Genomic DNA, 14,659 nt, shown 5'->3' with positions numbered 1-14,659 from the left:
TCAGTCAGTACCTTTTATGTTTTTGACTGGCGGCAGTGAAAAGCCAATTTCACAACAAACTGCTGGAATGTCTGAGTTTGCAGAACATCGAACACCCCAGTAATAATAACAGTACAAATACCTTTGATTCAGTAAAATATTGTTTTATAAGTCTTCCATAATTTTATTTACAAAGTTCTCAATCAAATGTCATCAAAGTGTACATTTTGATCTCTTGATAGCCATATACATAATTATACACAGTGCATATGAGAAGAAATACTTGAAAAATATAAAATGAAAATACAAAAAAGAATCAATAAAAATAAACTACAATATAAAAAGTGGTATTGTCTTAAGGTATCGTGTTTGTAGACAGGCCCGTGCAAACACTTTCCTCTTGAATTTTCAACTTGCGGAAAACAGGGAAATCATCTATTGAACTGTATATGAATTGACGTGCAGAACTGCATTGAATATATGGAAGTATTTGAAATCAGAATCCAATCAGTTGATCAATAGGTTTGTATTTCCACTGGTCCTGACTGATGTGTTCCAACTCTTGCCGTAGTTTTGCCATTCTTTGCTCATGCATTTCTGAAGAGAGATTGATAAAAAATGTACAGTTGTGGACCCCTCTGTTATTTTCTTGTACAAAGACAAACATGATCAACCCCAATCATGGTCTTTTCCCTTCCTACTGAAAGGAAAGGAAAAGACTCAGATATATAAGGCTAGTTATAACAATTATTATTATTGTTAGAGAAAAACAAAGAACTTTCTACCATTTTTTTACATTCTTTCTTCCTACTTTTCTTCCTTTCTAAACTAGAAATTGGTGACTAATTGAATCAATATTCCCATTCTTACCTCGTTTAAGTGAATTAAGATTATTATCCACTTCAATGTCTACTTGTATCTTGTTTAAAAGACTCTCAAGCGCCTCTATAGAAAGAAAATTAACCTCAGAACCAAGAATAAGCATATAATAATAAGCATATTGGCACCAATGTTTTCAAATCAAGGTTTGATCAATCTCGCACATGAATAACGCGCAAGGTTCACAATACAAATTGATTATGATAATCACTTGCATTAGGATGGTTTTCACGTTTCTACGAGCTGCACGTCTTCCAAACTTCTGTGTTCTTGCCTCCATGCGCGCATACATGTCACTCAAAAATTTACTCACTCCCGGTTTAATAGATGGCAGCCAATCACAAAAAAACGTGCCATGACTGTAATTATTTGAGTCTAAGACCCACGAAAAGCACTCTGACAACGTAATTAACAAAGGGAGTTAACTGAAACCATAAAGTAACTCAGAACTGAGAAATTGGGAAGAAATTGGGAAGAAGTCGGGGTTTTGATCAGATGTACTCTCGTGAAAACGTTTCCTAAACTTAACATTTGCCATCCCTACAGACAAAATCAGGTTCCTGATTTCATTTTTTAATACAAACCTGGGTTTTTGGAGGGTGTTTCTACGGTAGGAGGCGATCGAAAAAGAGCTTTTCTTAACCCTCCACTACTGGCCGCCATTTTGAAAACCTAAACAACAAACTACGCATGCGTCATAGTGTTAACAGCTGGCATCAAGTACAACGGGCTCTTGGCGCCACCGTCAAAAAAATTCCGTCACATTGAAAAAGTGCAACGAAAAAATGAGAAAGAAAAAAGATCACTTTGTCTTCTAGGATCCTGTTGAAGGTTGAGAGTCAGTATTTGGGTATGGTAAGGGTGCTGTAGGGTGTCAAGTTAAGATGGGTTCGTTAGCGCAGTTTGTTTGTGGTGCGGCTGTTGGAGTTGCTGTTTTTGTTGCTGTCACAAACCTTCAACGTCGAGTTCTTGTCGTCTCAAAAAATACAATTCCCAGCCACAGTCTCGACTCAGAGAGCTCAAATCAAGATGGACTATCTCAAGAAAGAGTTCTACATACTATCCAGAGTGCTGCTACGCCAATGAGACGTGTACCGGACGAGCCAAGAGCTGAAGAAAGGACGACAACCTCCCATGGTAACGCGACAAGCGGCGAGCAACAAGATGACGATGGTCAAAACCTCCTCAACTTTCTCTACAACATCGCAGAAGATCAGGCTAAGAAAGAAGGGTATATTCACCGTGGTATTACGTGTAACACCTGCCAGGCTAGTCCTATCTGTGGGGTGCGATATAAGTGTGCAAACTGCGTGGATTATGACATTTGTGAACGGTGTGAAACTCAGGACTGCCATAACAAGATCCATGTGTTTTTAAAAATCCCTATTCCTATTCCTCCTTTAGCAAACCCGAGGACTCCATGTACTACCGTGCTCTACCCAGGTAAGGGGCAACCCAAACAACTCCAAATTACTCTACTCATTCTGTCATCACCATTTTTAAATTCAATTTCTGACCCCATTTTTTTGTTACAATTTTTTCTTTAATTATAATTTATTAGTCTATTCGTTTTGTACTGGTTTTATTTACTATTATTTGTTATCATTAGAAGTAGTTTTTCCTGTATAATTAACGAAATGAAAATTAAGATAATCTTTAAAAAAATATTTCAGTAACATTTTATGCAGCATATGTTTTTTTAACATTTCATTTTCATTTTCCACAGTGCATAGAGTTTTATTTATTACTTTAATAATCCTTTATTTATTTATCTATTTATTTATCTATTTATCTTTTTTTTAATTTATTTTTCTTCCTTTAAAGGCAAGAAAAGTCATCCCTGTCAGCTATCATGGGATGAGATCCAGAGGCTTAAAAACGACACACACTTTGATCTAATCGAAATTGAGGCCTTGGTTGAGCAGTTCAAGACATTAGCGACAGAAGACGTGGGAATAACGAGAGAGGTTTTTGACCAGTGTCTTGGTCCCCTGGGGCAGCACAAGAATCTTGTCATGGAGCAAATGTTCAAGTTTTATGATCAAGGAGGTGATAATATCATTGATTTAGAAGAATTTGTTCAGGCACTCTCAATTCTGGTCAAAGGAAGTCAACAGGAAAAGATTCCTTTTGCTTTCAAAGGTTATGACATTGAGGGCAAGGGTTACATCAACAGAGAAAATCTTAGAAACATGTTTAAAGCATATTTTAACGTAAGTCTAGAACTTGTGAGAGATGTAGTGCGATCCTGTGAGGAAGAGATGATGGCATCTTTTGATGATGCTGCAGATAAACCTGTGTCTGCTGTATTTAATGCCCCAATACCAAACCATGGTGGACCCCTAACATCTGGCAAACCAGCACAGCATTACCATAACCCTGGATCCTCAAAGCGTGGCCAAGATGGCATGTGGCCCGTTATGGAAGCAATGTCGCAGGATGCCATAGATGAGATGGTCGAGAATGTGTTTAAACATGCTGATCTTGATGATAATGGGGAAATTTCTTTTGAAGAATTCAAAGTGTGGGCCGCTAATGATAACACTTTGCTTGCTTGGTTTGAAGCTCTTGGAACTGTGTTTTGATTTAGATAATTTTGCAGTTCTATGCAGTATGTCAGGAGTTAGTTTTTTTACCATTTAGAGCAGTTTTTGTTTGAGCTAGAATTGGTACAGTATAGCAAATTTTTTCAGAGGGACGCACAATACTATGACTATATCTAATGTATTTGTATAATTCTATGCACAGGCTCTTTGCCAGATTTGCATCAAAATGTGACAGCTTAAAAGTGTGCGAACACATAGGCAGTGATGTTTTTGGACCTCCCGCTGGAAGGTGACTGTAGCCACATATTTTAGTCTAACTGTTGCGACTGCATAATTCACATTACATTATGCATTATATTTGATATACCATTCTTATACATCGTAGCCCTTAACTAAACTTGATATTTTAAATTTGAAATATTTTTATTAACCAAAAATATATATTTCTACTCTCAGATGGATTTGAAAATTATGATAATTAAATTACTTGTTCAAAAATGCATATAGTTCAAGAAATTATACATATCCATACCTGGCCCATGGAGGATGATACCATTTCTAAGGGGGGGAGGGTAAGTATGTTGGATTTCCCAAGGAAAGGGAAGGATATTTTCCAATTCTTGTTAATCTCTTAGACATTGGAACATTAATTCTTGTAGCCTCTGTGAGATAAGTATGGATATTTTCTGGAGCTAATTACTTCAAAATATTCTGCTTGACGAAATTATATGAAAAAGGATTTTTCTACGAGAAGGTATAAACTATTTTGCCATTCTATTCTTCCTTACTAACTTAGTATGATATCAAGGAAGATTTATAATCCAATGCTTACATATTTGTGTGAAAGTTTGTGAATTATTAAACTTTGAATAAATTTGAATAGATTCTTGATATTTTTGGGTTAAAATAAAATCATTTGAGTGTACTGTTTTTACCAGTGTATATTCCTGAATGGAGTGTGGGGGAGTTCCACTCTTAATATTGTTAACAAAAATAAAAGGATTCATATATGCATGAATCATATATATCATGTGAATGGTAAAAAATGGAGTACTTTCCAGAGTCAAATGTAAAATGATAATGATATTTTCTTATTTGTATTTTCAAAATCAACAGATTTTCAGAAAGTAATTATTTAGCCAATCAGATTATGTTGACTGTGACGTCCCTGGCTGCTTGGGCTCCCTGTGGTTAGCGTTTCATCCGTACAAAAATTCATTATCATCAAAAAACCATAACATGAATGTTATAGCTACAAAATAACGTTCTAGGAGAGAAATTTCACACCTAAAATGGTTTTCGTGGCAAATAAAGTGAAATTTGTTTTTAGATTTTACAGGGATATCGTGTTTCACGGTGGGGTGATCGGGTTGATACAGTGAGCATTGGAATGTTGTTCGCACGTGCCGCATTCCTCAGAACAGAAGCGTCAAGCGATGTTCTGTTTGCTGAGGTTGCGCTTCTGTCGTCCAGATGACCCAGTTTCACTTGGAAATCGATAGAGACGATACCTAGAAGGCTAGTGGATTAAAGAAGAAGAATTTTATGACTGAATCTTCTATTTTGATATGGTTTTTAAGGAAGAATTGGTCCGCGTCGAGCTGCCGCATTTGGACCCCAGACGATGGAAAAAACTTCAAGATCTCTATCGAAGCCTACAAAATATCGAAGACTCAGAAACCCTAGTTTCAATATTACAAAAGATTTATCAAGAAGGCGGACATGATAGAAAAGATTTGTACGACACTTTAGACGAAGCAACAGGTTTAAAAGACGATGCTAGTAACTCGAAATTTCCTTTTAGTGGTTTGCAAATATTTCTGGATGATATTTTGGGGGATTCACAAAGAAAAGAGTTTTATGAAAGAACGCTTCCGTTTATTGCAAATTTAGCTTCCAAGTTAGATGAAAATGCTCCAGTTGAGGGAATCAAAGTATCCTGCCAACAGGAACGTAAGTTTATTCATTCAACTAATTTGCCCTTTATTCCGTCTTAACCTTACAAATTGTTGACACAACAATACAATTACATAAAGAACTGAAAGCGCGCCTTCTGTATCGAAAACTATGTATTCTAATAATAACTTTATTTTTTTGTCTAATTTTTTTACCTTTTAATAGTGATAACTTTAACTTAAAGTGATTTTAATTTATTCAAATGCAATGCTCAATATGTCACAAACGATTAACAGTTCATTTATATGATGTTTAGACTGCCACTTGATCCAAACCCACTCATCTATTTTTAGGACTCTGTTTGTAACCTTTTATCAGATCAACTGTTTGTCATAAATCACGTCTATATTTTCTGATTTACCGTCTCTTTGAGCCATACTGGAGGTATAGGAATATCATTCCTACAATTTGTATGCTTTACTCTATTTGTAATCCCGGCTAGTGTACACATAGAAATAATTGCACATTAATCTCGTTTTATTAACTTGAGCCTTGCCCGACTTGTAAGCAAGGTAGTTATTGATATGTGTATTTGCATAATCTCTCTAGTCAACGATTATGAGTGGTCTTGAATTTTCTTTGTAGTTTATGATCAAAATATCAGTAGTAAAGGGAGAAAGAAATACCCAAACCACCCCAAAATATAAATTATAGTCACAAGTAATGTGAAATAAGCACATTAGCCACCCTTTGAGCTTCATAGGAATAAAATAAATTAAGGATTTATATACAAAGAAATGTATGGAGCGATGTTCGATGTTGAGTGTATGACGTCACAGACTCTAAAAAATAATCGTAAAAATATCATACTTTCGTACTGAATATCGAGAAAACACTTCATACAGTGATTATTGGACCTTTAAAGAGTATTTTTAGGAAGTTTCAGCTGAATCCAAGTTTGAGCGATTTTCGTCGTAGTAGCACTTTAAAAATGGAATTTATAATTTTCTATTCCATTTCTTCTATTTTCCCTTTCCTTTCCTTCCCTTTCAACACATCAATACTTTTCCTTCCCTTTTTCTTTTTCATTCTATTTTTTTCCTCCTTTCTTCATTACCTAACTTCCTTTCATTTCCACTTTCTTTTTCATTTCATCTCATCTCATCTCATTTTCCTTTCCATTTAATTTCCCAGCTTGCAGTATTCTGCTTGACAGAAAATTCATTGCATCAATCCTGGCATCAGGATTCCTTTGTGCTTTGCCTGAGAATAACTCAACCATTGCAACAAGAACCATCAACTTTGATAATATCTTTGCAGACTTTCACAGGTATTCAAACTATTTTATTAAGAGAAGTTTGATAGTGCATTCAAGGGAAGTTCAGGGTACCCAGGCGACATGTATTTGATTCACGGACCCAGTGTCTTTTGAGTAGAGTTTCTAATTCATTCCCTCCTGTGCTTCAAGGGTTTTTCTCTAGTTTTACCCCTCCACAAAAATCAACTTCTAAATTCCAATTTGATTGTACAACTGGGGCCAACGGTTTGTGGGAGGAACAATGTATGGTATTTGTTTTTGTTCTTTGTCCTCTCATTTCTACATGGTGCTGGTTCTGCGCTTGCTTTTAGAATATAAATATTAATCTAGGAATCTTAATTTGGAGGCATTCTTATTTTTGCAGATCAGAGTTGAAGGACATTCAAGCTGCTAAACTCCAGAGTTTTTTGTGTTACTTTGAGAAACTTGCTTCAAGTGATCTTGATTATTTATCAGGAGAGATTATCTTTGAAAGACAGGTAGGATAGCATTAGCCTACAAATATGAATAATTTATTGAATGACAGAAATACACCTATAAAACATTGGGTTAATATGTCAGAAAATATATTTAGGTAGTGCTTTTACTTGGGTCATCATCTTCATTATCATCATCACTGTCATCATCATCGTCCTCAATACTCACACCATTGTTATCATCATTGTCATTACCATCATCATTATCACTACTTTATCACCATCATCATCATTGTTATTACCATTATCATCATCACTACCATCATCATTGTTATTACCATTATCAAAATCAATACCATCATTATCATCATCCTCATCACTACCATCATCCTCATCACTACCATCATCATCACAAGTACAGCTTCTGTCCCAGTGGGTTGGAGGAGAGAGTAGTCGAGGGATAGTGAAATAGAAGGACCTGCCCCTCCCTCCTCCCTTCATGCCCTCCACCCCACTTCAATACCAACATACAACACAGGCTTCTAAATCATTGGCACCATTATGCTATTCTTGTCTTCTCAAGGTTGTAAAAAAATCTTCACTACCTTCTCTTGCTGACTGGATGAACTGTGACAACAGACTCTGTCCCATGATCGTTGATCAACACAAAAAGATAATCGATTCAGAACCCAGCTTTCTTCAGGTAAAAACCTATCGCTGTGGGCTTCCTGTGTTATACATGTTCTACAGGGTACCCAATTTTAAATTTAATAATTGATTTCTTTTCTACTTTAGGTGGATTTTTGTAATTGTTTTATTGGCGGGAATCTGTTAGGAAATAAACATGGACAGGTAAGCATTTTGAGTAATTTAGAATGTAAAATATTCTTTAGTGTTTTATTTGATTTGTTTGTTGTTTTTTTTTTTGTATTTTTGTTGTTTTTTTCCATTACAGCAAGAGTTGAATTTTTCTGCATGTCCAGAGCTACTTGTAGCTACCATGTTCATGGAGTCACTTGGAGAAAATGAGTCACTTTTTATCAAGGTTCGTTCGTTTTTACAGCAGAACTTTGCTAAATCCCTTGTTGCTGGTTTGAGGGTCTTTGCTCTTCTTTGTTCTTCATAAGAGTGTATTACCCATTCCAAAGCACGTTTCATTCCCTAGTGTATCCTTTCTTTGCTTCACTTCTCTTTTCCCTTCCCAGTTTAGTTTCAGGCTCATATTTAATGTAGGTTTCTTATGAAGTTCTTTTCATGTTTTCACCCTAGGGTGCTGAGAGATTCTCAACTCTAGGCAGCAGTAACGAGGATGATGTCCACTTTGCCGGTGTCTTTCAAGACACAACAGAGGTATGATACAACAGGAAATTAGTTTTAAGAGAATAGCGTGACGTAATGCGTGACACTCGAAACTTTTGTAACCTCTGCTGTGACGTTTGTGGTAGCAGGTAGAAAGCTACAACATAGGCGAGTTGCAAAAAAGTGTTGATCTTTATGGTGGAATTAACAGCGTAGAATCCCAAGAAAACCCTGTAATGAGAGAATCAACGAACTCTCACATGATCACGTAACAGCGGTTGAAGCGCTGGTTTTAACAAATGTTGGCCTTTTAAAACCCAATTTATTGATCAATTAGTCGGAAAATATCTTGAATTACACGACACCTGAAGGATGTCATTGAATGATGGTGCTTTTATTTTTTTGCGACTTTGCTGCACAGAACTGGGCGGCCTGTGCTTTGCGATCAAAAGGCAGCAGCCCAATAAAACTGACTTGGTAATCAACCGCATTGAAGTTGAATTTTGTCAATCAAAAAAGGATCATTTTTAACATTTTGTTTGCAATGTTTTCCCTGACGTCCATAAAAACTCGATTTTCCACTGCGTTTAAACTTTGATGGTTTTTTTTTTTTTTTTTTTTTTTTTTGGCCGGCCACGTGAGCGGCTGGCATGCAAGCCAAAAAAAAAACACTTTATATCATTATTACAAAGATATTCAAGCGAATTGACGTCAGCCAGACAGGTCAGGCTCTAAATCAAAGTCAGGATCTAATAACACTAACACCTATATCTCCTTGTTTGCACTAGCGCGACATTTGTGGTAATCTCCAAAGAGCTGTTGTTTCTGTGAGCTTGATTAAAGACTACGATACGCAGAACAAGGAGAAACTCGTCCTGAGACTTCTGAATAAGGCACTCGTGTGTTTTTATAGCCAAGGAACGCCATGCGCGTTGATCAAAATGACAGACAAAGATGGAATCAATAATGGTAAGAGTTCACGCTCTCTGCGTTTCGATGTTGTTGTCGTTGTTTTGATGGTTTGTTTTCTTAAACACTTGAAGCAATTAAACATTTAAACTTTCAAGTCCCTCGTGATATGAAAGCCACTCCGTTAACCAACGTTTGCAATCTATGAAAAGTTACCTGAATAGTGAAAGTTCAAATAGGAGATCGCAATCCATAAACATCATACCTCTAATTTTTTTCGGGTTCAATAAACTACTAAAGTCTTTTAGTTCTACACTCATAACAGCTGATCACGATTGAATCCTTGGAAGTCGTTTGATAAGTAAGGGCTACATCGTGTAGTAGAAATATCTGTACGTTGTGCAAGGAGATTACATTTCGTTTATATTTGATATATTTGTTATTTTCTTGTAGGTTTTCAGGAAGACATGGATAAGGAGATGTTAGAACAAGAAGAAGATTACGAGGACGAGAAAGATGGCGACAACGAGGGAGATGATTTTGAGAACGAAGACGAGTCTGGGATAGCGTACATCGACGATGAAGTGACAGACATTAACGGTAACATCCAACTAAGCGCAATAGATACATTTTGTGATTCCCTTGTTTCTTGCGCTTTGTCGAAAGCTAAAGGCGAAATTGGTGTCAGATTTCGTACTCATTCGGAAGACACTCGGCAAGTGCTCGAGAATTTAATGAAAAAATCGGTTCACGAGGTTTTTAAAAACTCGCCTGAAAAACAAGAAAAGTACAAAGAAAAGATTATCGAGTCTTCTTTGATTCCGAAATGTTTGCAGTTACGCGCTTTCCAATACTCTGACCTTCCGTTAGTTCCCGGTACCCCTCCTTCTTCACCCACAAGGCAAAGTCTCGTTTCCAGTGGTAACCAGGCCCCAGTTTCCGGTATCGCTTCTCCGAATACTCCGTTAAGTGAGGAGGTGAGACTGGGCACTACTAGTTTTGCCGATTCGCTTGCGGAGTCGCTCATGTCGTGCGTGATGCTTTCGTCGTCATTAGCAACATCCATAGCAACGATAGCCTCAACGCCCTTAAGAATCACCTCGGTTGCCTTGGAGACGTTAAAAGAAAGCCCCGTTAAAAATGGACAACTGATTCTTTCATCTTTCTTGTCGCCAAAACTACACTTCGGTGAGAAATCGTTTACCAATGGAAGTGAAGAATTTGGATTGATAGATCTGTCGACGGAAAACGATGGAGAGGGGGAGTCCAACTTGTACATGGACGAAACGTCTGAGGAAGAAAACGAAGCGCGAAGGAGGAGTCTGAACGAACTCGCGTTGAATCTATTTCAGGACTTCGCATCGCAGTTGGCAGATTCCATCGTCAAATCGGCCAAAGGATTTATTTGTAAAGATCTTGTGCGTGATGACATTGATGAGGAACACATGGAAGATGATGATGATGGTGGTGGTGGTGGTAATGTTAATTATCATGGTGGTAGTCATGGTGATGGTGATAGTCGTGGTTATCATCGTTGTGGTAGTCATGGTGATAATCGTGCTGGTAGTCATGGTGATGTTGGTAGTCATGGTGATTATGATGATGGTGATAACAGTAAAAATAGCAGTATCAAACGAACTGTCTCAAGTGGATTCCAGTCTGATGGAGATTACAACCCTGAAAATAGTTCACAAGGAAAAAACACTAACAAAGAGCATGATAATGAGGCTAATAATGACAAAAATAAGGGAGGTGATAATCATGAGCTCCAGTCCACTGACAGTGACAGTGAGCAAGAGTCAGCCGAGGGGCACTGGGAAGATATAGACATCGATAAAGAATTAGAAGACAGGCTTTATGAGTTGGACTTGACCGATAATGAAGACAGCTCGAGCAATAATCATCAGGATAGTGTGGCAGAGATGGCGGATATGATGGTTAAGAGAGTTCTTGGCAGTGCTTATGAAGAAGCAGCAAGAGAACTGAAAGAAAAGGCTGAATTGTATGGCATTGAAGGAGATTATCCTGACCCCCAAATGCAGGACAAACTGTTGGATGTTGTGGATTTAGACTCTTTATTGTCCGAAGAATTACCCCGTTCTCCCCAAAATGGGTTTTTGTCGGAATTGTGTTTTGAGTACGCCAAGGATTTCTCAACCAGAGTCTTTCAAGAAGCATTACTGGAAGTCTCTAAGAAATTTGAACCAAAACATTTTGATGAGGAGAATTTAGAAATTTGCTATGAAACAGAGAAAGTAGAAGAGGAACAAGAAGCCTTATGCTTGATGGAAGATTTGGATCAAATTGACGGTGAACTGGAAATTTTAGACGAAAATGATAATGTAAAAGCAAACGGAGAAAAATATGAGGATTTCGAATCTGGAGAAATTAATTCTAGTACTACAACTAGACGCACGTCAATCTCGGAAGACATTTTAAATGAATTTGCGCATGTACTTTCTGAACAACTGCTGGAGACTAGTGTGGCGATCGCAGACGCGTCGATGCTGCTGGAAGATGAATCTCTCTTGATTCGCCCTATTGCCATAGGATCGTGGTCCTGTGGAGAGCTTGGAAGTGATCCTGAATTGGAGGCTGTTGTTCAGTGGGTCGCGGCATCCGTGGTTGGCTGTCCAGCGGTTGTCTACTGTACATCTGGAGATTCAAGAATAGAGACGGTATATCTACAATTCATTATTTTATTTATTTTATTCATTTGACTACGACTTCGTTTGTTTGTCCATCTGTCTGTCCATTTATCCACCCATCCATTCCATCCATCTTCCCGCACACCCACTCACACATTCATTCCATCCATTTGCCCATCCATCCATTCATCTATCCATCTCTCCACTCATACATTTATATTAACATTTCCATCCAATAGTCTCATTTACCTTTTTTGTGTTTATCTTGCTTCCAGTTTTCCAAAGTGCAACAAATTTTAAGACAGCGTGACTGGAGAGTTCGTGACGTTATAAAAAGTATCTTGCGTTACTGTCAGCAAGACAAGGCGAGCAAGGTCAAGTCATCCAATCTTTTTGAAATGTTGTTAGAAAAAGCATCGTAGTAGATAGGACGATGCATTGCGTACGATCTTGCAGTGTATCAGAATGTGTCACAGTCACATGGTATCGCATTATTTTAAGAAATCGTCACGCACTCAAAACAGACGTGGTATTGATTGATTTGCGGTTGTTGGGTCACACCGTCAAATGCTATCACGTGATAATGGTGTGTTTATCGGCTGTGCGTAACATGAATGAAACGTGACGACATTTTTCTATATTTTTTTCAAGCTAATTTTACTTTTCAACGTTGTCCTCGACTGAACAACAGAGAGCAGAGCATGAGAACATTGCTGTATCTTACCAACAAGGATAGAAATCGTTTGAATTATTTTCTGAATCTAGTAATATATATATATATATATATATAAAGTTTATGGAAATTATATTTTTAATACATCTTTTTATTGTTACTTAGCATATTATGAAATATGTATTTTTATCAATATATCATCAATAGTTATGTATTTTTATTAGCTTCAATATCATTTACAGACTCGTAAACTACTACAGGTTTAGAAAAAAAGTAAACTAGCATAGGTTTACAAAGTGTTTATAGAATATGTTACAACAGGCAAAATAAAACTACAGTTATACATATGATTGCGTTTGAATATATTGATATATGTAGAAAAGTTGTATAGTGAGCCTCTCCGTGAGGCCCGTTTTACTTTGGGAAGCCTTGGTGTGACGTAATACTTTATTATGTAACTTAGCTCGCTTTTTTCCTTTTTCCAACATCTTTTTTTAGAAAATTCTAGATCTTAGACAAGCGATTGTAATAGCATCGCACAGCAGTTGATATTTAGTTAATTTTCGTCTGTCTTCGCTGTAAGACTATAACTGAAATAGTATTAATGACTTTAAAACCAATAAGCCTGAAGCGAGATGACGTTTTACCCCCGACCAAGAGGAAATTAATTTGCCCCGACTCTATACCATAATAGTTTTTAAAATTCTTTCATATTAAAATTTTTGATTCCTTAGAGAATACAGGAACAATAGTCATAATTAAAGAACAAAAGCAATGAAAAGGATTATGGTCTAGAGACGGGGGTAAAACGTCATCTCGCTTTAGGCTTATTGAAAGACTTTTTTAGCTAAAAAAGTAATTAGCTTTTTCCCCAAACAGTTTTAAAGAAATTAAAATATTCTGCTTTCTGTTTTATGACAGGTTTTCGTTCTCGCTTGAATCGATCTGCCTGTCACTTAAATTTGTTCTTTCCGAGAATGAACGCAATTGCAAGGGATGCCAAAAAAATTATCAATGCCGACGCTTTGAAATGAAGAACTCGCAAATCTCTGGGATAGTTATTGTCATTTAAGGCAATTCCGACAAATATGCCAAATAGACAAGTAGAATTATATATATTAAGATGTATGAAATACTTTTATAAAACAAATAGATATAGAATATATAAAACGTTGTCTTGAAAAATATATTACAAATTTTCGACTCCAAAACTGTGAGTCTTCGTCAGGTATGTAAATGAAGTCCAAGTTTTATATATGAAATAATTAGCTAAAACTTGTATAGAATGTCAAACGTAATTAACTAGTCTAAAAATTAGGCTAATAATATTGAGTTCAATTTGTTAAGAACTAAACTAAACTATCTTAAAACACTGCAACGTAGATGTAAATACATTTTCAGTGTTTACTCAAAACGTGGCTTTTACTTTCTTTTTGAACAATTATTCGAACATTTATGCCTTTTTGTTTACACAGCTTTATCGAGGGTTCGTCCGAAATTGTACAGTGAAAAAATATATATTTGAAAATAAAACGGTCTTGATCAGGTGATATTTGAAGATTGAACTTTAGGATCTAGATTTCTTCATTCCTTAGAAGCAAATTCAAACTTCCTTATTTTTACCTTGTATAACAACTAAGTATCCCAAATCTAGAACTCTGAGAGAGTCATGCGAGGAGGAGTCGTCATTTTGAGAAATGAGCATTTATTATTTTCTATTTATTGTCATCAGTTCTCGTTAATTTAACTTCTACTTGAGATTTTTACCGGTTATTTCTTTCTTCTTTCTTGCAATATGTAATCGATATAGTTCCCGCGAGCCTTGAAAATAAAACATTATAAGGACAGGGGTGTATCCAGGATTTTTAATTGGGTCGTCCTTACATACCAAATTGTAACTATCACGTCATATGACGTCAATATGACGTCAATATGACGTCAATATGACGTCATAGCAATCTATTGTTTTGACGAAAAAGAATCATGGTCGATAGAGGGAAAACGAAACGAAAAGACGGCTCCGAGAAGCGAGAAAACTAATTTTCTTAACTGCTTAAGTGAAGTCTAAACAAATCTTCACACACTGCATCAACGGG

The 14,659-nt window shown here is 36.6% G+C and overlaps 3 protein-coding genes across 3 annotated transcripts; 2 read left to right on the top strand and 1 right to left on the bottom strand.

Annotated features, from left to right (window-relative positions):
- Positions 1–139: 139 nt before the first annotated feature.
- On the bottom strand, positions 140–1,530 carry LOC116292088 (uncharacterized). Its single transcript, XM_031699328.2, has 3 exons — positions 1,443–1,530; positions 850–924; positions 140–576 (listed from the first exon to the last, which is right to left on the bottom strand). The coding sequence occupies exons 1-3, from the start codon at positions 1,519–1,521 to the stop codon at positions 476–478; spliced, it is 255 nt and encodes an 84-aa protein (XP_031555188.1). The 5' UTR covers positions 1,522–1,530; the 3' UTR covers positions 140–475.
- Positions 1,531–1,596: 66 nt separating this feature from the next.
- LOC116292089 (uncharacterized) lies at positions 1,597–4,245 on the top strand. The gene is made up of 2 exons (XM_031699329.2): positions 1,597–2,301; positions 2,683–4,245. Exons 1-2 carry the CDS (start codon positions 1,743–1,745, stop codon positions 3,441–3,443), a joined length of 1,320 nt encoding a protein of 439 aa, XP_031555189.1. The 5' UTR covers positions 1,597–1,742; the 3' UTR covers positions 3,444–4,245.
- A 573-nt stretch (positions 4,246–4,818) lies between these two features.
- LOC116292090 (uncharacterized) lies at positions 4,819–12,908 on the top strand. Its single transcript, XM_031699330.1, has 10 exons — positions 4,819–5,357; positions 6,495–6,630; positions 6,983–7,097; positions 7,618–7,737; positions 7,830–7,886; positions 7,990–8,079; positions 8,304–8,384; positions 9,122–9,302; positions 9,696–11,920; positions 12,166–12,908. The coding sequence occupies exons 1-10, from the start codon at positions 4,973–4,975 to the stop codon at positions 12,310–12,312; spliced, it is 3,537 nt and encodes a 1,178-aa protein (XP_031555190.1). The 5' UTR covers positions 4,819–4,972; the 3' UTR covers positions 12,313–12,908.
- Positions 12,909–14,659: the final 1,751 nt, after the last annotated feature.

Source organism: Actinia tenebrosa, unplaced genomic scaffold (genome assembly GCF_029948245.1).
Source record: "Actinia tenebrosa isolate PJP-AT-01 unplaced genomic scaffold, QUT_ActTen_1.0 PGA_scaffold0__85_contigs__length_37466705, whole genome shotgun sequence".
In the NCBI taxonomy this organism is placed as follows: domain Eukaryota; kingdom Metazoa; phylum Cnidaria; class Anthozoa; order Actiniaria; family Actiniidae; genus Actinia; species Actinia tenebrosa.
The sequence above is the reverse complement of the archived record's forward strand: the minus strand, read 5'-3'. Positions and strand labels throughout refer to the sequence as shown.

Coding starts and splice junctions, on each gene's coding strand:
- LOC116292088 (XM_031699328.2), bottom strand. CDS start 1,521: ATGGCGGCCAGTAGTGGAGGGTTAAGAAAAGCTCTTTTTCGATCGCCT. Junction 925..1,442: donor AACACCCTCCAAAAACCCAG/GTTTGTATTAAA, acceptor TTCTTTCTATAG/AGGCGCTTGAGAGTCTTTTA. Junction 577..849: donor TCTTAATTCACTTAAACGAG/GTAAGAATGGGA, acceptor ATCTCTCTTCAG/AAATGCATGAGCAAAGAATG.
- LOC116292090 (XM_031699330.1), top strand. CDS start 4,973: ATGGTTTTTAAGGAAGAATTGGTCCGCGTCGAGCTGCCGCATTTGGAC. Junction 8,080..8,303: donor ATGAGTCACTTTTTATCAAG/GTTCGTTCGTTT, acceptor TTTTCACCCTAG/GGTGCTGAGAGATTCTCAAC. Junction 11,921..12,165: donor GAGATTCAAGAATAGAGACG/GTATATCTACAA, acceptor TCTTGCTTCCAG/TTTTCCAAAGTGCAACAAAT.
- LOC116292089 (XM_031699329.2), top strand. CDS start 1,743: ATGGGTTCGTTAGCGCAGTTTGTTTGTGGTGCGGCTGTTGGAGTTGCT. Junction 2,302..2,682: donor TACTACCGTGCTCTACCCAG/GTAAGGGGCAAC, acceptor CTTCCTTTAAAG/GCAAGAAAAGTCATCCCTGT.